The sequence below is a fragment of the Polypterus senegalus genome, unplaced genomic scaffold (assembly GCF_016835505.1).
Source record: "Polypterus senegalus isolate Bchr_013 unplaced genomic scaffold, ASM1683550v1 scaffold_4153, whole genome shotgun sequence".
NCBI classification, from domain to species: domain Eukaryota; kingdom Metazoa; phylum Chordata; class Cladistia; order Polypteriformes; family Polypteridae; genus Polypterus; species Polypterus senegalus.
The window spans coordinates 22,569-50,562 of record NW_024381714.1 but is presented as its reverse complement, the minus strand read 5'-3'; the positions used below and the strand labels follow the sequence as shown (position 1 = coordinate 50,562).

The 27,994-nt window shown below is 36.8% G+C and overlaps 1 protein-coding gene across 1 annotated transcript; it reads right to left on the bottom strand.

Annotated features, from left to right (window-relative positions):
• Positions 1-11,088: 11,088 nt before the first annotated feature.
• LOC120520898 (leukocyte elastase inhibitor-like) lies at positions 11,089-14,946 on the bottom strand (the record flags this gene model as incomplete). The annotated part of the gene is made up of 2 exons (XM_039742882.1): positions 11,089-11,539; positions 14,779-14,946. Coding segments are annotated over 2 exons (573 nt in total), but the record flags the coding sequence as incomplete, so codon positions are not given.
• Between the last annotated feature and the right edge of the window lie 13,048 nt (positions 14,947-27,994).

Here is a 27,994-nt window from a genome sequence, read left to right as displayed (position 1 = left end):
TTATAGTAAAAGTAACAAAACCACACAAAGCACGCTTTACGCCAAAACACACTCAACTCCAAATCGTGGTCGCGCCGCTCACTGATTCATCTCATGGCGATTATTTTTCACCCCATAAAACAGATTCTTCTAAAAGTTGAGTTACCAGGAAGTATTGAGTGAAACGCCAGTACTCCCATGTTTTCACCCAACAGCGCTGGTTTATCATTGACCAAGCACCGTGATTTCTGTATTCCGGGTGGGCATTTCATAAAGGTGATCTGGTTCAAAAAAGGAACTTAGTCCGTTTGCTGAAGGATTTTAAATGGAGAAAACACTGGAATGCGCTTTTTTTAAATGTTTACCAGTGATCAGGGACCAAATGACAGAATATTCCGCTTACAAATCTGAGGTCTGTTTTATGAAAAACTGAGAAAACCAAACACAGCGCGTTACACAAACAAATACTAAAACCCTACAATCTGGGTCACACATACCTGATTAAGTGTATCATCACGGACGACTTTTTCACCCAAAAACTTTAGTTGATCAAAGTAGAAAGCAGCGTGGTTTTCCCATTATTCCTTATTGCACTTAATTTAAAGATGATTCACTAAAAAAGGTGAAAGAGTCTCTTTTTTGATAGGGCATCTTTTTTAGGCTTAAGCATTTTGATTAACTTACAAAAAGAAAATAGCTATTATTACCGTAGTACTAAAATATAATGCGTTATCAAAGGAAGAGGTGGGGAAATTGCTGACTCGCGTTAAATGATCACGGGTTTGTGTCCGGGGGCTTCTTTCTGTTATTTTATTTATTTATTATTTATTTTACAAATTGTTTTTGAGTAGTAAAAAAGTATGAATTAATAAATACAATAATAATATTATTAATGTTTTAATTATTATTATTTATTTTTACGTGAATGCATGCAAATTCACCCGCCGTAGTGGTATGAATAAGGAAAATACAAAATTATTCATTGAAATAATTACACGGGAAGGTTAAGCAGATCAAACATAATGTGTATATTATTGAAGTAAGGTTCATAAAAATTTAAATTTTATATTCAACTTTTAACAAGTTGAGAGATGTCAACTGGTTAAAACAAGAAATTATACCGTATTGCTTTATAGTCCACACATAGTGTATGTATATTATTAAAATAATGATGTAAAATTCTATAAATGGTATAGAACAGCTTAGACTTTTTTTGTTCAAATTTCTTCAAAGAAGTTTAATTGTTTTTTTAAAAAAATCTTACGGCAAACATAAACCCTAGAAATCGCTGATCTTAATCAAATTTGTTTAGCATTCGTGCAAAATGCTGTCATATCTGTTAAAAACATGCACGCACAGCGATGTCCTGAGGGTTGTTCTGCTTGAAAAGGTAAATTAAAGCTATTGATTTTTACTGGGGTGCTCTGTGATTGGGCGGACAGTAAACTTTTGGTAAAAGATGAGCCTGTTAAAATAAATGTAGCAATCCATTGTCATGCTATAAGTGACAGCTTGCTCTAAACATTTACCAGGTGGTTTTCCTGGGATAAAAAGGGGAAAATCCAGGGAAAGGTTTTGTTGTTGAACTCAAATTTCACCTCCCCATGTGAGCCAATCAAAACATTGGAAATGAAATATCAGAAATTATATAAATAAATAAATAAATTTCCTATCACACCCCTTTTACCCTCCGTACTTTGGGAGAGGATTCTCATTTTCACAGTAGGTGAAATTTATCCTATAAAACACATAGGAGTTCTTCTGCACCGTTTTTCATGGGAGATTAAAACTCTAAAATGTATTTAAAAACTTTTAGCAGCCTGTGGATCCCTCATCTGTATGGTCCAATTACAAAATGACACCAGCAGTTAATTTTGGACAGTTTCTTTAATAAGTTTTATTAAACAGTCTTTATAACGTTTTCATATCGAGTGTGTCTCTTAACCCCTTTAGAGAGAGCACTTATTTCCACAGCTTGGTCTATGCTAGAACTTCCCTGTCTTCGTTGTAAATTAAACTTGGAATTACAAAACTTTCCATAGTTTTTTTAAAAAGGGATTGAAAAGTCTTTTTATATCATTTTTTGTTTATGCCCTTTCCCTATCCACTATTAAAAAATCGCCCCAAAATTGCTTTTTAAGATGTCATGAAAATCGCTGTGAGTAGCCAGAAAAAATGCTATATAAATGTAATATATTATTATTATTATTTTTGGTTTTAATCAAATAAACCTGATAGGACTCTTCCAGGATTTTCAATCATAACCAAAAAGTCAAACTGATTGGGACATTTTGTGATCAGTTTTTTTTAAAGTATATTAAACAAAATATAATTTTTCATCATCTTCTCATTTCTAATTTATTTCAGGATACATACAGTATATACCTGCAAATATACATTTAAATTGTAACTGATAATTATTTACTCGTGTGCTTTGCATTTTCCATAAAACAGCATCCAATATGTCACAAAGTATGTATAAAACACACAAATTCTGACATTAGATGACTGTTGAAGGAAAAAATGTATTAGAAAGTATTCTATGGAGTTTTCATAAAAATCCCAAATTTTTGGGTTCTTAATATTTTTTTTGTAATCAGGTTTTAAATTTTTTTTATTTTTACTGCCACTTCACAGATCAACAATCCCCAACATGGTCACTGTCAGAATAAGTCTTTTAACTTTTTTCCTGTGCCATTAATACATTTTCTTTGGGTTTTACTACCCCTCTGAAGAGTTGGATAGTTTGGGTGGCACTAAACTTGTAGTATGAGCAAGGTCAGTGTGGAAGCACTAGTTTGGCATTTCTTTCCGTCCATTTTTGTCCTGGGCCAAGCCTGTAAATCTCTTTTGTAAATGGGTGGCTTGGGTGAGGACAGGATACCAACAATTTTCAAGGCTATATTAAAACAATACTAAAAAAATATTTGTGTATGTGTGTTATAGTGCCCCATGTTGTAAGTGTTAGATCCATTGAAGAAGTCAACTTAAACAAAGAAAATGTACATTTTACAGGCTTGTTTGAAGTGTTTTACATTATAACCATATTTTTAAAATTTAGTGAATATAATTTTTTAAAGAGGATGACCTTTACTATTGTCAAAAAGACAAGCAGGCAACGAGGGAAAATGAAAGTTATTTGTTGAGTTTAGAGACAAAGGATATATGGGAAGTTCATGCCAGTGCTATTGGTGTACATTCTGGAATTTATAAAACCCGAAATTATTTCAAAAATGTTACTGGCCTGGTTTTATCTGACATTAAAATGGCTCGTTTCTGATAATTATAATCATTATTTTAATTAAAAAACTATAATTGTCAGAACAGATTCAATAAAAAAGTTTTTAAAATCTCAGTTGCTGTTTGTGGACTCTTTAATTGACTTGTCCTACAAATGTGGATATTTGTACTTTTATTTGGGCAAATAATATGAATTTTTCCAAGTCTCATGTATTTCATATAGATAGATAATTAGATAGAAACTTGACTCTAAGGGGAAAATGTGCTTCTTTTTAACAGAGGCTGAATGAATAAATAAATTAATATTAATATAATGAAAAACAGCCAATCCAATAAAAATTGTCTAATGTTCATTCTGGCAACAGTTGAAGCTACAACCTGGCGAAAAGCTCAGCTGGAGAGTGAGTGTCCCTTTGAGTGGGAGGATAATGGGACACAGTGACTTGAAAGTGATATAGATGACTTTCAAAAAATCTTTACCATGGATTTCCCGACAATATTAGTTATCCAGGGTTCATTTTGAAAGAGGCAGACAGGGTGCACACAAGCCCATGGATCTGCTCTAGCCATGGAAATGAGTGTTGCCTGTAGGAATAGGGGTGCAAACACATAGTGGAAGATTATATAGAAAGAACTATATCTACAACCTTTTAAAATCAATTTTCATATTTTTAACTATCCGGTGTTCATTTTGTATAATCAGCGTCAGAGGGCACACATTTTACAGCTCTACAGCAGCCATGGAAATGGCGTACCGACCCGTGGATGAGACATGCGTTTTCATTCCAATAGTTTTAATGACTCACATGGCTTGAGGTGAAATTTGAGTTCAAAACAAAACATTTCCGTGGGTTTTCCCTTTTTTCCAGGAAAAACACCTGTGAAATGTTTAGAGCAAGTGTCCCTTTTAGCGTGACAATGGACTGCTACATTTATTTTAACGAGCTGTCTTTTTAAAAGTCTTTGTAAAGTGTTACTAGGCGTCGAGCAATGTATTATTATTACTGATATTTTACTAAATCTTACTATCCACGTTTCTTTGTTGATGATCCCCGTTGAAGAATTTTTTGGTAACAGAACAGTAAACACACCAAAACGACTAAAAAACACAACTGACGACTGGTATTTTTTGATATCATTTTAACAAAGTTTACTGTCCGCCCTCAATCACAAAGCACCCCGCTAAAACGTCAATAGCGTTTAATTTACCTGCAGCCTTAGAACGCAGACATCAGGACATCGCTGTGCGTGCATGTTTACTAACAGATATGACAGCATTTTGCCGGAGCATCGTTAAAACAAATTGATAAAGATCAGGATTTTCTACGGTTCACATGTTTGCGTAAGATTTTTAAAACAAATAATTAAAAACTCTTGAAGAAATTTGACTAAAAATAAGTCTACGACCAGATTCTATAGCATTTTAGGATTTTTATATCATTATTTTAACAATATACATACACTGTGTGAACTGTAAAAACAATCATGTATAATTTCGTGCATTTTAACCAGTTGACATCTCTCAACTTGTTAAAAGTTGTATATAATTAATTTATATGAACCTTTACTTCATAAATACACATTAATGTTTGCATTGCTGTGCACCTTGCTGTGTAATTATTTCCCAAAGAACTCGTGGTATTGTCCCTATTCTTACCCCACTACCAGCGGGTGGAATTTGATCATGCATTCACACGTATAATAATAATTAATAAAAAACAGTATAATAAAATAATAATAAAAATAATAATAATACAATTGTTATTAATTCCTTACGTTTTATAAGGCCTTTCTTACTACTCCAAAGCAATTTGAAAAATAAATAGGTAAATAAATAAAATAACAGAAAGGGGAAGCCCCTGGGCACAAACCAGTGATCATTTAACTTCGAGTCAGCAATCTTACCACCACCTCTTCCTGTTAGATAGCGATTATAATTTTGAGCACTAATTTTATTTTTATACTGTCATAAACAAATTACATCAAAAGTTTTTAAAAAGGCAATTTGAAGCAAAAGAGGGTAAGTAATAGCTATTTTCTTTTTTTAAGTCAATCAAAAAAGCTTAAGCCTTAAAACGATAGCCCTGTCAAAATAAGAGACTCTTTCACCTCGTTGCGGGAAACATCTTTAAATTAAATGCCGCCAATAAGGAATAATAGAAATCACCTCGCTGCTTTCAAATTTGCGAACTAAAAGTTTTATTTAGGTAAAAATGATCGCCGACAGTACATTAATCAGCGGGAAAGTGCATACGCATGTGTGAGTTTGAGTATTTGTGTGTGTAGCTGCCGTGTTTGGTTTTTTCAGTTTTACAATAAAATAGACATCAGTTATTTGGCAAACAGGAATATTCTGATCAATCTGGTCCCTGATCACTGATAAACATTCAGAAGAAACAGTGCTATTCCAGTGTTTACATCCATAACATCCTTTCAGCTAACAGGACTAAGTTCCTTGCTGAACCAGATAGCCCTTTAATGAAATGCTGCCAATGGGAATAACAGAAATCACCGGGCGGGTTTCGGTCAATGATAAACCAGCGTCTGTTGAGGTGAAAAATGGGAGGTACTCGGTTGATCAATCTTCCTGGTAATTCAGCTTTGAGAAGAATCTGTTTTATGGGTGAAAAAAATACCCTTCAAGATCGCTTAATTAGTAATACGTGCACCCATGATTTGTGAGTTTGTGAGTTGTGTGGTTTTGTTGTTTTACTATAAAAACATCAGTTAAACATCAGTTATTTGTGATGGAAATATTCTGGTCAGTTTGATCCCTGATCAACATTTAAAGAAAAAGAGCAACTCCAGTGTTTTCCTCCATAACATTCTTTCAGCAAACAGGACTAAGTTCCTTGCTGGGAAACGAACGCCTTTAATGAAATGCTGCCAATGGAATACAGATATCACGGCGGGTTTCCACCAATGATAAACCAGGCGCTCATGAGGTGAAATATGGGAGTACCGCGGTTGCGATTAATGCTTTAGTAACTCTGCTTTGAGAAGAATCTGTCATGGGAGGGACAAGAGGGAGCGAGTGGAGGCGTACAATGAGCGGGCGGAGCGGGGCTAGGGCGGGGATCTCTGAGTGTTTTAAATAATGAAGGAAAAAAGTGCTTTAAATTCCGAGGACCCCAACAAATAGGGCTTAAGAAACAAAACCGCGACAGACAAGCGTAGTGCTGCTTGTATAAAATGTTCACAATAATTACAACAGTGTTGAAGCAATGATGAAGCAAAAGGAGATGCTAAACATTTGGGGGACCGCGTTGTCCTGCCATAAATCCCAACCAATGTATATATCTGAACCGATCCCATCTGAACCAATATATATATCAGAACGGATGTATCTGAACCATGTATATATCTAAACCAATCTATTTTAACAATCTATATATTTAAACCAATGTATATCAACCAATATATATATCTCACCAATGTATATATTTGACGGATGTATCTCACCAATGTATATATTCAGAACGGATCATCAAACCAATTTCATATTTTTCAACCAATGTATCTAAACCAATATATATCTGACGGATGTATTCAAACCGAGTATATTCTCAACCAATACATCCCCAACCAATGTATATATTTGAACCCAAATATATATCTGAATGGATATTAAAACCAATGTATATATTCAAACAATGTATCTGAACGATATAAATATCTGAACCAATGTATATATTTACAAACAATCTTTTTTCCTGAAGGCCCCTCATAATATATATATATATATATATATATATATATATATAAAAAAATCCTGCCAGCAGGAAAAAAAAAAAACATTTTAATAATAACTAACATGATTGACAATTTAATTTTTTATTTGTCATGAGGTGCGGCATATATATAATATATATATATATATATACACACACCCCACGAACATATATAAACATATATATACATATACATATATACAAATATAGTATATCTATAACTAATAAAAGGCAAAGCCCTCTCACTCACTCACCCCTCCCACTCATCACTAATTCTCAACTTCCCATGTAGGTAGAAGGCTGAAATTTGCAGGCTATTCCTTACAGCTTACTTACAAAAAGTTGGGCAGTTTCAAAATTGAAATTCTATGCCTAAATGGTCATAACTGGAAGGTATTTTTCCATTAACTGTAATGGAGTTGAGCTCACGGGGGGGTGGAGTTTGTGTGACATCATCCGCCTCCCACGTAATCCGGAACGACTGTCAATGAGTGCGAGAAAACCAAAGGGAAGACCTCCAAAAGCGGGTTAGAAAACATGCATTATATAATTGAGAAGGAGCGAAACAATAAGGCGGAGTGACATATAAATACCATATTCATGAGTGCTGCTACCTGGAAAGCAATGTAAACTAAACTTTAAATTAAGTTCATAGACAGGCTACCTGGTGTTTCACATGCCCACAGGTAATCGGGATACAAGGTTTAATGAGAGGGCTTGGATATAAGCAGAGTTTTGATCACTTTGTAACTATTAAAATTGTAGGTGAAGGGGTGCTTATGCAAATTCCGAGACTGTGTTTGTGGGGTTGCAGTTAAGTGGTGGGGAGTTCTCATCATCTCCCGCCCATTCATCTCATTTTACTCTGAGCTGAGGCTCAGTATAAGCCGTTCAAGCAACGCAGACTGCCACCAAATACTCACAGAAAAATTCACAATTAATACACCGCCTTTTCCTCTAGAGTTTCTCCACACTGAATCCTCAGGCACTACTTACAAAAGGTTACATTGACAATGCGTATTACGTTTTTTTAAAATCTTTCCTTTTTCTTAGCACAAGCACAGCTGAGAAGCTTATGCATTGCTCATAAAAACGTTAAAAATAATGCATTTAATCACACTTGCTTACAACAAAGGGGAGCAAATTTAATGCATGATTTCCGGTACAAGCGATTACCGATCAGGCCAATCCCGATTCATTTTACCCCCGCACCACCTTAGTTTGGGAAAGTATGAAAATGGAAGGTTAACATAGAAAACAGATCAAATTCAAGCTTTATGCATAATCGATTTAGGCCATCAATAATTGTTTTAAAGCCATCCTCCTTCCAAAATTTCCGCCATTAGCCCTGATTAAATGAGCGGTAAAAGTAAAGGCCGAGGTGACTTTTAGGCAGGCATATATATGCAGCAACAACACTCATGACAATGTCAATCAATTCACGTTATTATTAAAATGTTTCCTTTTCTTTTTCTTACCTTTAACACACTCTTCTCGCCGGAGGTATTTTTCTATATATATAATATATGAATTACCTCCAAAGAGCTGAGACTTTTGATACATGAGCGTGTGTACAAAGGGGTCTCCTGCCCCCCAAAGTGAGCAAACTTACGGGTGCATAGCTGTGCCGCCTTTGAGACGTGACTGCTTCTGCTTTAAGTCAAAGTGAGCACCAATTTTTCATCCTCCCCTGGGGCTATAGCCCAGACAAGTGCAAACCACGGACCCTTTCTACACCGCAAAATAATATTAAGGATACACCTTTGATGTATCGATTATCAGGTCCTCACCTCAATTATGAGAAACCCCCAGTGCAGGACTGAGAGGATAACAATAATGGCGGGGCCTCACCAGTCTACACAAGACCACCCAATGTCCCCAAAGCGATCATACGCGGAAAATTTTCTATCCTATATAAAAAAAGGCAACTTTCTTTCTTTACACCTTTTCCTTTTATCCCAAACCAAAGCCTTTTCTCTTAACATGCAGAGGACACAAACTAATTTTCTTTAATTGCGTAAGGACATTTCAAGGCAAAATTTGGCGTTCACAGAAAATGTAATTTCTATACCACAGCCCCCTTTTGTAGCCCTTTAAAAGGATCTACTACCGAGATGATCCATATACATTTTAGCTGCTGTTAGTTACTTACCGTTGTATACACAGTCTTTAAAATGTAGTTTCCCCAACCCCAATCTTTGCGTGATGATGTCACACGAAACTCCGCCCCCCACGTCATTGCAGCTCAACTCCATTACAGTTAATGGAGAAAAATACCTTCCAGTTATGACCATCAGGCATAGAATTTCGAAATGAAACCTGCCCAACTTTTGTAAGTAAGCTGTAAGGAATGAGCCTGCCAAATTTCAGCCTTCTACCTACACGGGAAGTTGGAGAATTAGTGATGAGTCAGTGAGTGAGTGAGTGAGGGCTTTGCCTTTTATTAGTATAGATTGTAACTGTGTTAAACAAAAAAAAAATGAGAATAGACTATGTGTAATATGGTAAAGGAGCATCCATCTAACACCAATATCCAACACCGCTCAATCATCTAATATCTTTCCAAACATCTAGCTACTCCTAAAAGATCCAGCACTTCCAAGTTCTTCAGGCTGCAGTGAGGGGTGTTTGTTCATAAGGAGAACAAAAGGGCCATCTGCATTAAGTATTACTACATTAAGTATAGGAAACAGAATGAATGCACGTGAAAGAGGTAGAAATCCTGCGCAAAATTGACCTGTGCCCCTATCCTCAGACCAAAGAGACTGTTATGATCGCAAAATAAAGTGTTATGCACTGTAATTACACTAAAAAGAACTCCAGAGGCAACATCTCCTACAGGAGGAGCTTCAATGAGGAATAAAATTAAGGATATATAAAGCAACTGAACAGCTGGCTAATACTTTGGCTAATCAATTTGGCACACATACTCCACGCTACAGAATGTAAGAATGATAACTACAGAGAGGTGTTTGCTGACAAACAAGAACATCAACAAAGAGGCTCTCAAAGTCCGTTTATATGCAAACATTGCTTTTATATCCTTACATCAATGTCAAGTTGAGTAGCACTACTTTTGAACTTTAGATTAACAATGTGCTCATTGAGGATTGGTATTTTTTCTTACTGAAAACAAAAGAATGTTTGGCCAAAAGAGAAATGCTCAGTTTGGTCTATTTGAATCACCTTTATTTGAAGACCGCAGCTCATAGTGTTTTCTAGTATTACAAAAACATAGATTTTTGACTTTACAGCCTCAACAAATGTTATGTTCACCATTACATCCATCTTTTTACAAAATTTGTGAAAAAAACAGTGTTTAGTTTGTTGGATGAAGTCAGTTAAACAACACAGAGTTAGACTTTGAAACTATGTATACCCTGTGAAGGATGGCGGCCATTTATCCCGCCAATACCCCCAAGCCGCCAGGTAGAGCCCTCCTTGCAGCATGGAGGTCCCCAGAAGACCAGCAAGGCATCATGGACAATGGAGTTTTTATGCAAAGCCCTGCTGGATGCCGTGGGGGCCACAGGAGGGAGCTGCAGGGAGGACCGAGGGCTTCTTCGTGCCCTGTGACCCGGAGGTTCGTCATAGGAAGAGCAACGGACTTCCGGGTTGAAGAAAAGGACTATTTACCCTGACCCGGAAGGAATAAGGACTTGTGGACTGTTGGGCAGAAACACCTCCGGGTCAGGGAGCATAAAAGGACTATGGAAACTCCCAGACAATGAGCTGAGCTGGGTGGAAGGGTGGCAACGCGTCCTGGGGCTGAAGGATTGGTTATTTGTTATTATTGTGATTTATATGAGTATTGTGGTGGAGAGTGTGCTTTGTGCACTGTGGAAGAAAAAATAAAGTCAACATTTGGACTTTTACCTGGTGTCTGGAGTCGTGGACAGGGGTTCAAGGGAGCGAGAGCGGCCCCTATCGTTCACAACCCACACAGAATTAAGTTGTACTTATTCATTAATTGAAAGCATATATTTTAGTGTTGCTGTAAATAAAAGAAACTCAGTTAAATAAATGATTTTAAGAAAGATTTTATTCTTGAAGTACTACATGTTGCTAAGTCCAATTATAACAATGAGATTCTTCAGTTTAACTGTTTAGCATTACTGTGTTTGTATAGTACAAGAAACGTAAAGCTATAATATAAGATTTGAATTACTAGTACAGTGAAAGAATTAAGGAGTGCAGAACCTGCCATAAAATAGAATGCTCCGGGTTTTATTGTGTCTGATAAAGAACAAGAAGGGATGGTCTGCAGTAAATGGCACAGAGAAAAAGGCACATCGATTAGATATTACCATTGCAGTTGCTGCAGCAGCTTCAGTTCCTTCTTCATTTACCTCAATATATGATTTATGTACTGCTTTCGAAAGAAAAAGATTTTTGTTGGAAGACATGCCTGAGAAATCAGACCTTGTCAGATCAAAGGCATCCGCTATTCCCATACTCATGAGAGTCTTTTTCAGGTCGTATGTCTCTTCAAGCTTGAACTTGGGAATTGACACTTCAGTCTCTTCTTTATCCATCATGTCAGGGTTTGTCCATTCTTGCAGTTTTTCCCAAGTAAGACTTTTTTCCAGCTGCAATTAAACAATGACTGTTTTGATTTGCTAAATATATATGATTTTAAGTTATTATTATTTATGCAGTTGAAAGAAAATTTGAACAAGGGCCACGTCACTTGCAAACAAATGAGAATAATTATAACAATACAGTTTATAAGATTGCAATATTTACAATGGGAAATAATATTGAAAATTGTGTTACTTTCAATGTTGCAACAGGGAAAGAAGACCATATGTGCAATCTGTGTTATACTCTTCTGATCATTACAGAAGCTTTACATAATGTTATAGGTCAGTGGATCTCAGGTACAGTCCTGGTGGCTTACTATAGCTGCAGGTTTATATTCCAACTGGTTTCACAATCAGCAAGCCAATTTTCATTCAATTGAAAAATCTAAGATGGTTTAGCCATCTGTTAATGCTTTAGCTGTAGTTTTCTATAGTGGCTTTACAGGGACATGGTAGTTTTATAGAAATTTATATAATATGGTAAGTGTGCAAAACTAAAAAATGAGAATAGATCAGTGGTTCTCAACCTGTGTGGTGGGCCCTCCTAGGGGGGCATGAAGTAACAAAAAGGGGGGCACGAAGTTGTGAAAAAAAAGAAAACAAAAATCAAAAATATGAAAAAAAATCTGTTGAAACCAAAACAAATTAACTTAAACTACATTCTGATACTAGAACAATAAATATAGAGTTAGATAAATGTCGATAAAAGTTAAGTAGGTATATTAAAATATGCATCTACATTTCAAATGTTAAAAGGGGGGGCACAATTAAAACTGTTATGAAAACTCGGGTCGCAAATACTTAAAGGTTGAGAAACGCTGAAATAGATTATGTGTAATATGGTAAAGGAGCATCCATCAAACACCAATATCCAACACCACCCCAAACATTTAATGTCTTTCCAAACATCTAGCTACTCCTAAAAGATCCTAAAAGGAAGATGGGTGGTTGGATACATTCAAAATTATAGCGTATGATCTTTTACATTGTTTTAAATGCAGTGCTTACAACATTAGTAATTTATAAAATGCAAAACTGCAGTTTATTTATGTTGCAATTCATACAAAATTTCCATTATTTTGTGCTGGAAACATATACTGGATTCTTAAAGTATTCAGACAACTTCAGCTTCTGAACACTTCATTGTGTTGTAGTTTTTTTTAATTTTATAGGAATAAATCTGCCACGTTAACACATCAATCTACACTTAATAACCTATAGAAGCTCTGAGCTGCACAATGAAAAAATTATGGGATAACCCCTTTGCCGTAAGTATGTTAAAATATCCTATATGTATGTGACTATATCTCATATATACAGGATACTTTCAAGTACAAACAAGATATTTTCACATACACAAAGGATACCAAAGCGTACTTTTGTAGTTTTTTTTTTGTTTAAATCTTGTATGTACATAAAAGTATCTCATATATATGTGAAAACATCTGGTACATATGTAAAAGTATCCCATATGTCCGAGATATTTTCATGTACAGTATATACAAGATAAGGGCAATCCCATAATTTTTTTTGTGCAGTTCAGAGCTTCCATAATAACCCATAATGACCAAGTGAAAACATGTTTTCAGAAAGGTTTGCAAATTTATCAAAAGTCAAACACTGAAAACTCTCATTTATGTAAGTAAATTGTGTTGATTATTTTCCACCTGTGGCAAACTGACTTGATTGGACTTTGTTCTGAAAGGCACTCAATTGTGTATATAAGGTCTCACAATTTACACTGCATGTCAGGACAAAATCCAAGTCTTGATGTCATGTTGTTGTTCTTATGTGCGAGTGAACATTTCTTGTAGGGAGGGCTTCTGTTCTCTTTCTCTGATGAAGAACCCTCATCTGATTTCACCTCTGTTATAGCACATCTTTATTTGAAAGCTAGCAGTGTCAGATCGGGGAGAGTGTGAATGTGGCTGGCAGAATAAAACTGAATTAAAAAAAGACGCTAACTTTTACAAGTACCATAAATTTACACCGGCTGGTACAGACTCAAATCAAATGTATGGTTTTATACTTTAATGGTAACAATAAGAGCAGCTCACTACTCAAAAACAGACACATCCAGAATCGAACCAGGGACGTTTTGATTACAAGTCAGCAGTTCTTACCGCTGCACCACCCAAACAGTCGTGTCAGTGTGTACCCTAACCTGATTTCTTTTTCTACAGTTATATTCTTGAATATTCTTGAAGTGTTTATTTGATATTTGAACTTCAGTCTTCACACATTATACACTTCATGTCTACATTTTGTTAATTATTACTAAAACATGAAAAATGTTGTTTTTTAAGTTATGTGTTCAACGATTCCTGACTCGCTTTTCCTTTTATCCTACATTTACATAGATCATTGTAGACATGGAACACACATGAATGTATTCCAAATGACAATATATTATTTTCCCAGAACAATTCCAGGCACCTCACACACAGATAAACAAGACTTAAGCTCTGAGAATCTTCTTTGTGACTTGAGCTTTGTCAGTGGGGGGTTTGGGGGCGTGGTGTGGGAATAGCAGACTGTTTGCGCCAATTGACACACTTGAAACACAAAATATGCTGATGGAGAGGTGCAAAAGAATTTAAGGTAGCGCGGGATTATGAGTTTTTTCATAGGCTTCAGGGATTCTAGTGGTAAGGAGGTTGAATTAGCAATATATTCAAGTAAAACTTGCTCAAAAAAATAGGATAATACTTGGTATACATTTTTATACCACAAATATTCCTTCCCTGTTAAATAATATACTTTTATTATTTAAAATGCATTCCTTTTGGACACCCACTGGGCTGCATTTAGTTTTGGTGGGTAGCTCTTTTGTTGTCCTCAAGTACCACCTGGGGGAGTTGCTGTAGGAAGAGTCTCGTTCCACCTGACCTGGAAGTACTTCCTGGATGCAATGTAATAGCACCAGAATAACTCTCGGGAACAGTATAAAGGAAGCTGCTCCGATTCACCCGAGAATCAGTCAGGAGAGTAGTTGGACATAGCTCACCTAAATGGAGTCAATAAAAGGAGCTGTATAGTGTGCTCAAGTATTTGTGACAATAAATCTAGTCTTTGGCAACTGGAACTGTTTTGTGCTTTTGTGTCTGTGGTTTGGCGTATTGTAGTGGTCTCTACTGGTTCACAACATATTATACCGCAAATCTGTTGCAACATAGACTAAAACAAAGACTGATAGATTTGCAAAGGAAGTTACTGTCATATGTACCAATACTTCAGTGTCTCACCTTCTCCAGACCAGTGGAGTTATCCTCAATGTTATTTGGTAGCATTATCAGCATGCTCAGTTCATTACCAACATATGGGAGTTCAAGGATGCGACACTTCACCTCAGAAATATAGGTGATATTAAACTTTGACTTCTGATACATCATCTTAATTGGCCTTGTTTCATTCTGTAAAAATCATAAAGAATTAGAATTACTAATGGATTACTACACATATCCTAAGCTTATTGTGCTTTGTATCATTTTAAAGCAAAAACATTTACTGCAAATATCTGACTAAATTACTGAAAAAGTTTTTATTTCATTTTAAAATAAAGACTCCCCCTTTACCGACAACTACTTTATGAAAGTCTTTTAATACCCATTTTCATCTTACAAACCACAACGAAGTTGACTTTTCAAGACTGAGTCTGGTAAGATTTTCAAATACTCATTGGTAACATTAAGACCTGGAGACTCATGCATACTGTGGTGGGTTGGTGTCCTGCCCAGGGTTTGTTTCCTGCCTTGGCTCCAGCAGAACCCCATGACACTGTAGTTAGGATATAGCTGGTTGGATAATGGATGGATGGATGGGCTCATGCATAACGCAGTGTGTAGAACTCAAACTAAAACACAGCATACAGACAAAAGTGGAAATGTGCGTCCGCACAAAAAAATTCAGATGCCCAAAACAGTGTGTAAGCCAACTTCCACACACTTCTGTAAACGCATGTACATGTGCCTGTCATCCCATTCCTCCTAGAATTTAGCAAATTTTTTTAATTTAAATTTTATTGATTTTATTGTAATAATTCCATACAAAAATAGACCAATTTTTACAAAAAAACAGGACTGAAAACAAATCAACCTCCACCCCTGAGAAAGAGAGCATGGCCAACGGAATAAAACTTTAAAATAGTAAAAATAAATAAATTGATGAGTTTTATAGATGGATACAGATAAATGGAGAAGAAAAAGAAATGGGGAGAAAATCTACTTCCACAGTGCTTTGGGAGCTTATTGTAAAATATTATTGATTTGATCCTGCTAGGTTTTGAAAAAGTTCTGTACAGATCCCCTAAGTGAGAATTTGATTTTTCCAATTTCAAATAATATAAAACATCAGTTACCCACTGACTTAAAAGAGGAGAGTTGGGATTCTTCCAGTTTAGCAAAATAAGTCTGCGTGCCAATAGTGTAGTGACGGAAATCACAGTTTGTTTTTCCTTCTCCACTTTAAACCCATCTGGAAGAACACCAAACACAGTTGTTAGTGGATTAGGAGGGATTGTGACACCAAGACTGTCTGAAAGGCACTTAAAAATTTTTGTCCAGAATGATGTGATGTGTGACCCAGTGAGGCTGGAACTTGATTGCAGTGGTCACAGGTTGGATCTTGCCCTGGAAACATTTTGGACAATTTCAAGCGAGACAGATGTGCTCGATATAAAATTTTGAGTTGAGTAATTGTATGCTTTGCACATATGGAGCACGAATGAATTCTCTTCATTGCTACCTTCCACTCCTTTTCTGATATATTGAGTGAGAGATCCTTTTCCCACCGTCCTCTTGGATCTTTGAAAGGGAGGGACTGTAAAATATTTTATATATTACAGAAATCCTGCCTGAGTCCTCAAGACTGAGCAATATTTTTTCCGGCATAGAGGGAGGAGGGAGGTGGGGAAAATCGGGCAGGTTCTGTTTGACAAAGTTTCTAATTTGAATATAGTGAAAGAAATGTGTTGTTGGAAAGTTAAATTTGGAATGTAATTGTTCATAGGATGCAAAAATATTGTCTATATAAAGATCTCTAAGCAATGTAATCCCAAATGTTTTCCAGATATTAAAAACTGCATATGTTTGCGAGGGTTGAAAAAGGTGGTTCACATGAAGAGGTGCCACAGATAAAAGATTCTCCATCTTAAAATGCTTTCTACATTGGTTCCATATTCTGAATGAATGAAGCACAATTGGGTTATTAGTATATTTGAGATAACGTGCATTTATTGGGGCATAAAGCAGGGAATATAGAGAAGTACTGCAGGATTTTATTTCTATTGCAGACAAGCCTGTGTATGTTCATCTATTTGTGTCCAGGTTTTTATAGCTTGTATCTTTGCTGCCCAGTAATAAAACTGAAAGTTAGATAGAGCCATGCCACCTTCTGTCTTAGGTCTTTGTAGGGTCACTCTTTGGATACGTGGATGTTTTAAGTTCCAAATAAATGAGGTTATGGTTGAATCTAATTGCTTAAAGAATGATTTATTCATGTATATTGGAATGTTTTGAAATAAAAAGAGAAGGATATTCATATTAACAATGTTAATTCATCCAGCTAGAGTGAGATGGAGGGTTGACCATTTATGCAAGTCTTGCTTAATTTTTTCCATACAGACGGTGAAAATTTCTTGAAAAAAAGCTTTATGTTTACTTGTGATATTTACCCCTATGTATTTAAACTGATCTGCAATAATAAAAGAGAAGGTGTTCAATCTAATATTGTATGCTTGAGAATTTACTGGAAAGAGCACACTTTTATTCAAATTAATTCTGAGACCAGAGATCTTTTGAAATTCTGTAAGTGCTGTTAAAACTGCAAGCACATTATTTTGTAGGTCTGATATATACAAAACCATATCATTTGCATATAGAGACATTTTCTGTTCCAGTCCTTCTCTGATAATCCCCTTTATCTGATAAGCATTTCAACAGTGAACTGCCAGTGGTTCAATGGCAATTGCAAATAGCAGTGGTGACAAGGGGCATCCTTGTCTGGTACCACATTCTACAGTGCATTGGGAAAGTATTCACAGCGCATCACTTTTTCCACATTCTGTTATGTTACAGCCTTATTCCAAAATGGATTAAATTCATTGTTGTCCTCAGAATTCTACACACAGCACCCCATAATGACAACGTGAAAAAAGTTTACTTGAGGTTTTTGCAAATTTATTAAAAATAAAAAAACTGAGAAATCACATGTACATAAGTATTCACAGCCTTTGCTCAATACTTTGTCGATGCACTTTTAGCAGCAATTACAGCCTCAAGTCTTTTTGAATATGACGTCACAAGCTTGGCACATCTATCCCATTAGTTTCTCCCATTAGTCTTTGCAGCACCTCTCAAGCTCCATCAGGTTGGATGGAAAGCGTCGGTGCACAGCCATTTTAAGAACTCTCCAGAGATGTTTAATCGGATTCAAGTCTGGGCTCTGGCTGGGCCACTCAAGGACATTCATAGAGTTGTCCTGAAGCCGCTCCTTTGATATCTTGGCTGTGTGCTTAGGGTCGTTGTCCTGCTGAAAGATGAACCGTCGCCCAGTCTGAGGTTGAGCGCTCTAGAGCAGGTTTTCATCCAGGATGTCTCTGTACATTGCTGCAGTCATCTTTCCCTTTATCCTGACTAATCTCCCAGTTCCTGCCGCTGAAAAACATCTCCACAGCATGATGCTGCCACCACCATGCTTCACTGCAGGGACGGTATTGGCCTGGTGATGAGCGGTGCCTGGTTTCCTCCAAACGTGACGCCTGGCATTCACACCAAACAGTTCAATCTTTGTCTCATCAGATCAGAGAATTTTGTTTCTCATGGTCTGAGAGTCCTTCAGGTGCCTTTTGGCAAACTCCAGGCGTGCTGCCATGTGCCTTTTACTAGAGTGATTTCCGTCTGGCCACTCTACCATACAGGCCTGATTGGTGGATTGCTGCAGAGATGGTTGTCCTTCTGGAAGGTTCTCCTCTTGTAGAAGGAAAATTTTTTATTAGAGATGGATAGCAAATTAACAATAGAGCCATAAAAAGTAATTAAAAGCTTCTAAAACATTAGATTAGAATGTTAAGCAAATAATATAGGTCAAGCAAATAGTTAACTAAAAAATCAGTTATATTGAATTATTTTTTAGGCTTACAGTAAAATTTCCAGAGTAAGAAAAGAACAGCAAATTGATACACCGAAACCAGCTTTGAAAAGGTTAAGAGTTTGAGAACACCTGTGATTCAAGGCTAGGAAGCGATAACACAGAGAAGATGCCTCTGAAAGGCTCGTATCGAAAAGCAGCTGGGCTGATGAATCAGCAGAATGGCAACACAAGGCTTTTGCTGTACGCAGGGTCACGCCGACATAATGCATGAAGAGAAAATCTTAGTAAATTCAGGCATTAACAAAAATATTAGAAGAATATATTAGAAATTAACTTTAGTGTAGAAATTAAGACAAATCAAGCATGCCAAGCAATGATTAAATGAAAGCACATACTATATTTCTTTTTAATTAAAGCTTAAGCTTCAGGTCACTATTATAAAAAGTTTGGAAGGTTTAAGAGAGCAAATGATGAGAGGAAACCCATATATGGAATTAAGGCTTTGGCCAGTTAGAGAAAATGGAAACAGCATAGAAAAATAATAAATTCCACGAGGGGGCCAGTGATAGGAAAAGTAAGGAGATAATAAGGGTTCCCATGGAAACTCAAGGTTCGGCCATACAGGAGTAGAAGGGAGTCAGAGAAGATGGGCAAGAGAGCTCATTCGAGCGAGGTCAGAAAAGATCGGAAATGACATAAGAAAAGCCCAAAGATGGTAGGAGGAAGCCATCCGCCCAGTCTTAGATCAATCAAAATAAGCCGAACAGACACCAAGAGGAATAATGGACAGTAAAACTAGGTGCAGAATGAGCAAATTGAATGAGGTAAAAATGATAAGAAATTGTTATAAAAACTTCAATTGCTGTAATGTTCGGGGCTCAGCTCAATTTGGCCGTATTGGGTTGAGTCCTTGTTATTTTTTGTGTTGATTTATTGCAATAAAGCCTTAAAACTCTGTCTGTCTGTCCCAAGTCCTAATAGCCTTTATTTTTAGGTAAAAAGCCTTCTGATGATGAATTTTTTGCCACAACACTCTCTCCACAGAGGACCTCTGGAATTCTGACAGAGTGCCCATCAGGTTTTTGGTCAACTCCCTGACTAAGGCCCTTCTCCCCCAATCACTCAGTTTAGATTGCTGGCCAGCTCTAGGAAGAGTCCTGGTGGTTTCAAACTTCTTCCACTTATGGATGATGGAGGCCACTGTGCTCATTGGGACCTTCAAAACAGCAGGAAATTTTCTGTAACCTTCTCCAGATTTGTGCCTCGAGACAATCCTGTCTCGGAGATCTACAGACAGTTCCTTTGACTTCATGCTTAGTTTGTGCTCTGACATGAACTGCCAACTGTGGGACCTAATATAGACAGGTGTGTGCCTTTCCAAATCATGTCCAATCAACTGAATTTACCATAGGTGGACTCCAATTAAGCTGCATAAACATCTCAAGGATGATCAGGGGAAACAGGATTCACCTGAGCTCAATTTTGAGCTTCATGGCAAAGGCTGTGAATACTTATGTACATGTGCTTTCTTAATTTTTTTATTTCTAATAAATTTGCAAAAACCTCAAGTAAACTTTATTCACGTCGTCATTATGTAGTGTTGTGTGTAGAATTCTGAGGAAAAAAATGAATTTAATCCATTTTGGAATAAGGCTGTAACATAACAAAATGTGGAAAAAGTGATGCTCTGTGAATACTTTCCAGATGCACTGTAGTTTAAAGTAGTCTGAGTAAATTTGTTAATACAAACTGAAGCTTCTAGGTTTGGTATACAGTAGTTTGATCCATGCACAAATATTGGGGCCAAACTCAAATTTCTCTAATGTAGTGAAAAGGCAGTTCCATTTAATCATATCAAATGCTTTTCTGCATCCAACGATAATAATATCTCCGGGGTGTTTGACTTTGCAGGTGAATATATTACATTAAGCAGGCTTTGGAGATTGGAAGCTAAGTGTCAGCCTTTAATAAATTCAGTATGATATTACGAAGGCAGCGCTTTCTCCATCCTTCTAGCTAGGACTTTGAAGAGTATCTTAACATCATTATTTAGAAGTGAAGTTGGTATGTATGATGCACATTGTAATAAGTCCTTTTTTTGTTTAGGAAAGACGGTGATTAATGCTTGGCAAAAAGTTTGAGGTAGAATTTGATTGTCTCTAGCTTCTGTAAATGTTGCTAATAAGAGGGGAGCTAGATGAGTGGAGAATTTTTTATAAAATTCCACAGGGTAGGCATTATTGCCTGCTGCTTTCCCACTCTGAAGTGACTTTGTAGCATTTAGTAATTCTGATAGCGCCAGAGGTTTATTCAATTCCTCTGCAATAAAAGTATCTATTTGTGATATCTGTAATGTATCCAGAAATGCATTAGATTGTGTGTTGTCTTCTTTAAACTTAGTAGAATATAAGGATTTATAGTAATCTCTAAATGTGTGCATTATATTTTTATGGTCAATGATTTTATCTCCGTGATTGCTGGGATTGTATTGAAAACTTCTTGCTTGTGAATTTGTTGAGCTACAGTAAGAGCTTATTAGCGTTCTCTCCGTGTTCATAGTAATGATGTCTTGATTTAAAAATGAGTTGTTCTGTTTCTTTAGTTGTTAAGAGGTTGAGCTCTGAATGCAGAGCCTGTCTTTTCCTATGAAGAGTCTCACTTAGACACCTGGCATGTTCTTGATCTATTCTAGTAATTTACATGGTTAGCTCTGATACCTTCTTGGTTTCTAATTTATTTCTTTCGGAAAGATATGAAATAATCTGTTCTGTTAAGGAGGCCTTTAGAGTTTCCCAGAGTATTACTGCAGAGACCACTGAGGATGTATTTGTGTCTAGGAAGAAACTGATTTGTTTTGATATAAATTCTGTACAGTTCTCATCTGCTAATAGGAGTGGGTTAAGATGCCATCTGTTAGATGAGTATGTGGGACATAATGATTTCAGCTCCAAGATCAGGGGGGCATAGTCAGAAATAACAATAGTGTCATACTTGCAAGATTTAATCGCAGGCAAAATTATTATCTATAAAGAAATAATCAATTCTTGAGTAGCAATGATGCACTAGTGAGTAGAAGGAATATGTTCTTGAGTTTGGGCTTAGAAACCTCTGGGGGTCTGATAAGTTGTGGTCAATTACAAACTGTGTAATTGTCTTAGCTGTATTAGACGTCATCCCACTGTCGCAGGAGTCCTATCTAAGAGTGGATTTGAAACACAATTAAAGTCCCAAGCCATTATAATTTTATGAGTGTTCACATTGGGAATAGATGCAAATACATTTTGCATGAATTCCCTATCATCGACATTGGGTGCATAAACATTTATCAAAATTACTTTACAGTTAAATAAGCTACTCATGACAATCACAAATCTCCCTGCAGGATCAGATGCTACATTTGATGCTACAAACGAGGCTGTTCTATGTATGAGAATTCCCACACCTTTAGTTGTTTTTGTAAAGCTGGAATGGAACATTTGGCCAGTCCAGTCTTTTTGCAGCCGGAACTGATCTTTACTTAATAAGTGGGTCACCCGTAAAAATACTATTTTAGTGTTTAGACCTGTTAGATGAGAGAATACTTTTTTTCTCTTTAATTTGTGATTCAGGCCTTTAACATTCCAACTCACAAAGTTAACTGTCCCATCATGGAGACATTGATTCTGAATTTTTGATGTCATTTTGTAGTCTTAACTGGAAGTGAGACAGCTTTAACCTTAATTTCCAATTTTCCCACTAGTTATTGCCATGCAGCCTATCGTTACATTGGAAGTTATAATTATAAGGATTAAAATGATAGATTAGATATAGCTTGCTCTCTTTCTCCCCCCCCTTTATACCCCCCCATTTTGTCTCCCCAAGTGAGGCTAGACCCCGCTTTACAAAGTCCCAGTCCTCTAACAAACCTAGAGACATAGCACATCTAAAACAAAACAAGGTCCCAGGAGCGGCATTTAAGGATTATAGAGTAGAGATATCTATTGCCGATAAAGTCTAAATACTATATGCATAAAATATAATCTTCAACAGTTTTGAAATATTAAGACAGTAAACCCAGGGAATGGTGTTAAAAAGTGGCCCTGGATAAGCACAGTAAACCCCAAAGCAATAATAACAATAACAATAAACCAGTAGAATAGTTAAAAAAAGAACTACTTTAATTTCTTCCACACATGCACGTGTAATTGTAATTAAAACATAAACAAAAAGTGGCTGAGAAAAAAAAAAGGATGTATAATTATGGTACCCATATCATTGCAAGCAGATCAGACAGCAGGTAATATCTTCTTGACATGCTGTGACTCACTATCGTATTTCAAAAAAGTGTCGGGATCAGCTTTCTTAATTCTTTTTCTGCTTCCTCCGCGGAGGAGAAGACGTGATATTTGTATTGAATATCCACTTTCAGCTTGGCAGGATACAAGAGTCTGTACCTGACATCGGCTTTCTGTAACCGCTATTTAATGTTGTATAAAAGTTACGTTTAGCTGTTGAGGTTGAGAAATCAGGGAAAATACGAATGTGGTTATTTTCAAATATAGTCTCTTGTTTGTGTCTGAGAATTGCCATTACATTAAGCTTAAATTGTAATCTCTCAAAGCAGACAATTAAAGTCCTAGGTTTAGAGGTATTTGATTCACGTATGCGATAAGCTGCTGCTATCTCTGTATCTGATTTAAAGTCCTCTCCAATTATTTTTGAGAATAGTTCCGCTACGAGTTTTACTGGGTTTGGACTTTCACAATTCTCAGGTAGACCTTCGATTCTAATATTATTCTTTCTGCATCCATCTTCCAGAGCCACAAATCTGTTGGAATTCGCAGGTGTAGCTTTTCCATCAGTAGCTTTGCCAAATGTTCCAGTGTTTCAATTCAAGCCGTGAATGTCTGCTAAACATCTTCCAGCTGATTGGCAAGTTCTCTCAGTTTAGACGCATTTTCCTGAATGTGTTCCTCAATTTTTCTCAGCATATCTTTAAAGACTGTATCAAAACGATTATATATACATTTTTCCAAGTCTTTATATTCCTGCCACATCTTTTGCAGCTCCAGCCGGAGCTTCTCATTTGTCTTCTCGTTTGTCTTGAGCAAGCCATTTATTTCTTTCTTCATATTTTTCTGAATGTTTTTCTTGAGCTCACTTATGGCCGTGGCCGTGGCCAATGTTGCGATCATACCTCGGGATAATAACGGACAAGACCAACCAAATTTTGCATATTTTAATACGCAAATCAATATAAATATCACCTACCCCATTCAGTGTTTGGTTAAAAGACAATGGCAAAAGCACATGAAAAAAAGAATTTCAGCGAATGTAAAGTGGAGGCATGGAAAAATTGTATTTATTTGTTGGCTTAAGTAGTGGTATAAAGAACATAAAAGGAAGTTGATTGAGTGATACAGAGTAGCGAAGAAACTCGAATGTTCAAGTTCAGAAAGTCGCACGGTACCCGAAATAAAAAAGAAGTGGTCAGATATCAAAGTCACATGAAAAGGCGAGTTGTAGCCCACCATCTGAGTGTCAAATGGAAGTGTATTAGTGTTCAGAGAAAGGAAAAAAAATAGTGACACAGTGAAAAAAGGTTGCAATGTCCATTTTAATCCATCCATCCATCCATTATCCAACTGGCTATATCTTAACTACAGGGTTACAGGGGTCTGCTGGAGCCAATCCCAGCCAACACAGGGCGTAAGGCAGGAAAAAAACCTTGGGCAGGGCCAGCCAATACAACCTTTTAATCTCATTGTTTATTTTGTCAATAAAGTAGAACATCATAAACTTAATTTTAAAATCATTGTCAAATTTACTAGAGTTTCTCAGATCCCATTGTAACTAAAGAAGTGCATTAAATGCTTTGTATTGTATGTGTTCTTTTATGTGCTATATGTGTGTGAATCACTAAGTGCTTCTTAAACGGGCTTTCTCTTACGCCGACAGGACACAGAATACATTACATGATATTACAGTTCTCCGAGAATTTCAAATACTAAGATGTAATACTTGATATAGTTTTCATGATGAAATGTATTAAACATAGGGGCATGAGCAGTGGTAAAAATGAGCTGGCGCCCCATCCAGAGATTGTTCCTGTCTCCTGCAAGATGCTTGCTGGGACATGCACGACCCTCAATGAAATAATCTAATGCAGCAGTACTTTCTCTTTCAAATGTACCAACCCCCAATTCCTGTCCTTCCTTTTCTTTCTCCACATAACCAATTGCCACAAAAGAAGCTCTTTAATATATGTCAAACCATTTATAAGCTTAGAATAGAGATTGCTCTAAACTTTTAAGGAACATTGAAATATCTTCATAGTACATGTTTAATTATTCCATCCATTTATCCATCCAGGGTCAAGCAAGTCCCAGCAAGCATACAGCGCAAGGCAGAACCAATCCCTGGATGGGGTGCAGCTCATCACTACCTTTGCACCAGCGCGCCTCCACATGTTTAATAATTAACAGTATACATTATTTAAATGAAGTTAAAAATGTATCTGTACAATGTAATATACATAATTTAATACATTTCACCTTAAAAATTATATCAAGGGCTCCAAGAAGATAATGAAAATCTAAATCGACTTAGAAGCCTGTCATTATCATCTGTAAATACTTTTCTATTGAATTGAATTGAATTCCTTTATTGTTATTGTATAGTAAAATGAGATTCAATATGCAAATCCTCCAAAAGCTTATATTCCTATAAAATAAACATAATAATAATAAAAAAATAATAATAATATTAATAATAGTAATAATAATAATAATATATTAAAAGCAATGAAAAATATACAATATGAAAGTATTAGTACAATATATATGTACATATACAGTAATCCCTCGCTATATCAGCCGACTTTCGTGGCTTCACTCTATCGGATTTTAAATGTAAGCATATCTAAATATATATCACGGATTTTTAAGCTGGTTAGATTTCTGGACAATGGGTCTTTAATTTAAAGTACATGCTTCCTCAGTTTGTTTGCCCAGTTGATTTCATACAAGGGACGCTATTGGCGGATGGCTGAGAAGCTACCCAATCAGAGCACGTATTACATATTAACTAAAACTCCTCAATGATATCGATGTGCTTCCATAGCGGATTGTTTGCTTTTCTCTGTCTTTCTCTGACATTCTCTGCGCCTGGCGGAGGGGGTGTGAGTAGAGGGCTGTTGCCTAGAGGATATGGGCGCTCCTCTAAGAAATGAAAGCACGTATTGATTTTTGATTGTTTGCTTTAATCTCGGCGCTCTCTCTCTCTCTGACGTTCTCTGCCTGGCCGGAGGGTGTGAGCAGAGGGGCTGTTTGCACAGAGGCTGTTTGCTTAGAAGATCACGGAGGCTACTCTAAAAATGCTGAAAGACTTACCTTCACATTGCTCCCTTCTTTGCGGCTGCTTTATCGCGGTGCTCATACTTAAAAGCCCAACAGCACGTATTGATTTTTTGATTGTTTGTTTTTCTGTCACTCTCTCTCTATCTCTCTGACATTCTCTGGTCCTGACGGCGCTCATTTGAAGAGAAGATATGTTTGAATTCTTTTAATTGTGAGAAAGAACTGTCATCTCTGTCTTGTCATGGAGCACAGTTTAAACTTTTGACTAAAGGGTGCTATTTCATTTCTAGAGGGCTCTAATAATGTTAACAGTGTGGGTGAGTTTATAAGGGCTTAAAATATATAAAAATAACCATACAAACATGTGGTTTCTACTTGGGATTTTCATCTATCGGGGGTTCTGGAGCATAACACCAGCGATCGAGGAGGGATTACTGTAGTGCAAATGGTTCATAAAGGGGCTCAGGTTGTGCAATATTACAACTATAGTGTAATTCTAAGTACAAACAATTCTACCAGGAGCACTTGATGGACTGATTGAGTGCGTTTATAGCTCTTGGGATGAAGCTGTTTCTGAACCTTGAGGTCCCTACAAGAAAGGCTCTGAAATGTTTGCCGAATGGGTGAAGTTCAAATAGACTGTGTGCATGGCTGAGGCACCATGTGCTATAAATGTCCTCCAATGTATGCTGTATCCTGATAATCCTCTCGACACAACCCACCGTAGAGCTTTCTGATCAGCTGCTATATAGCTGTGATTCCACACTTAGATACAATGGGTTAAAATACTCTGAGTGTTACAGTGAGAGTAACAACGCTAAAGCAGGAACAGTAGCACTGCTTTGACACTAGGTGCTGCCAGTTTGCAAAACCAAGTAGAAAATGTGTGTATGAAAGGCGGGGTGCTAATGTGAGAATTTGTGTGGCTTTACACCAAGTTTAGTTTTTATACATTGTGATGTGAGCGTGAAATGACAAATGTAACATTATTGTGCGTATGCACTGAGAAAGAAAAAACTTAAACCATTAACTTGCATTCCTTTATGAGGAAAGGCTGACCTCTGCTACTATCAGAAGACCCCTGAAGAATGTAAGATCTTTATGGACTATAAGAATGTTTAAATTGATTCTAAGTGGGTACAAATACAAGGGTGTATTCCTTAGGAATGCAAATGGCTGTTTATTTCATGTTTTAGGACATTCCAGTATGTTATAAATTAAGATTTATGTATAACCTCAGAATGAACTGCTAGGGGTTTTTTTCCTTTTCTAGGATATAAAAGAGAGAACGTTTTTACCTTAGGGATTCTGCTAAAACCCAAATCAGTCGACTGAGTTGGAAAGAGGCAGTCTCACATTCTCTCTACTCACCAAGAATTAAGAATAAAGAAATTAATTTTTACTTTAATTGGGTTTAAGTTCTTCCGTTTTCGACTTCAGCGCTCACAGTTTTTGGCGCCCAACTGGGGCAGAGACGGCCAAGCGACTCCTTGAGCAGGATCGTCCAGAGGACGGTAAAAGGACCGACATCGGCCGGTCGGGAGGACCAGATCCGGAAAAGTTAGGACTGGCCTGCCTCGGCGACTCCTGCATGGGGAATCCTTGACCTCCTCTGATTCTTCCTGAAAGTCGAGTAAACTGGGAACTTCCAGGCGGGAGGAAAAATTCTTGGTGAGTAGACCGAGGGAGTCCGACCGGGGAAAAGAAACCAGGCAGTGAGTGGACCGGAATGTATAGATAAGCTCTCGGAAATAAAACAGTGTAAAGATTATGAATGTTAAGGACATGAGTTAGTACACTCCCTAGGAAACGAAGAAGAAGTCTCTTAGAGACTTAAAAGTAAAATAAAGGAAGGGAGTGGGAAGAATAGATAAATAACTGAACATTTCGTGATCGGGAAAAAGCACTGTTGCGGGAGGTCTGGTTATATTCTGAACTCAACGGGTCACTCAGGGAAATGATCACCTAAACAGCGGTAACCAGCGGCCTTTGGGTGAAACTGTCAGTCCGCTAATCAGGTTGATCGTCCCGGTGG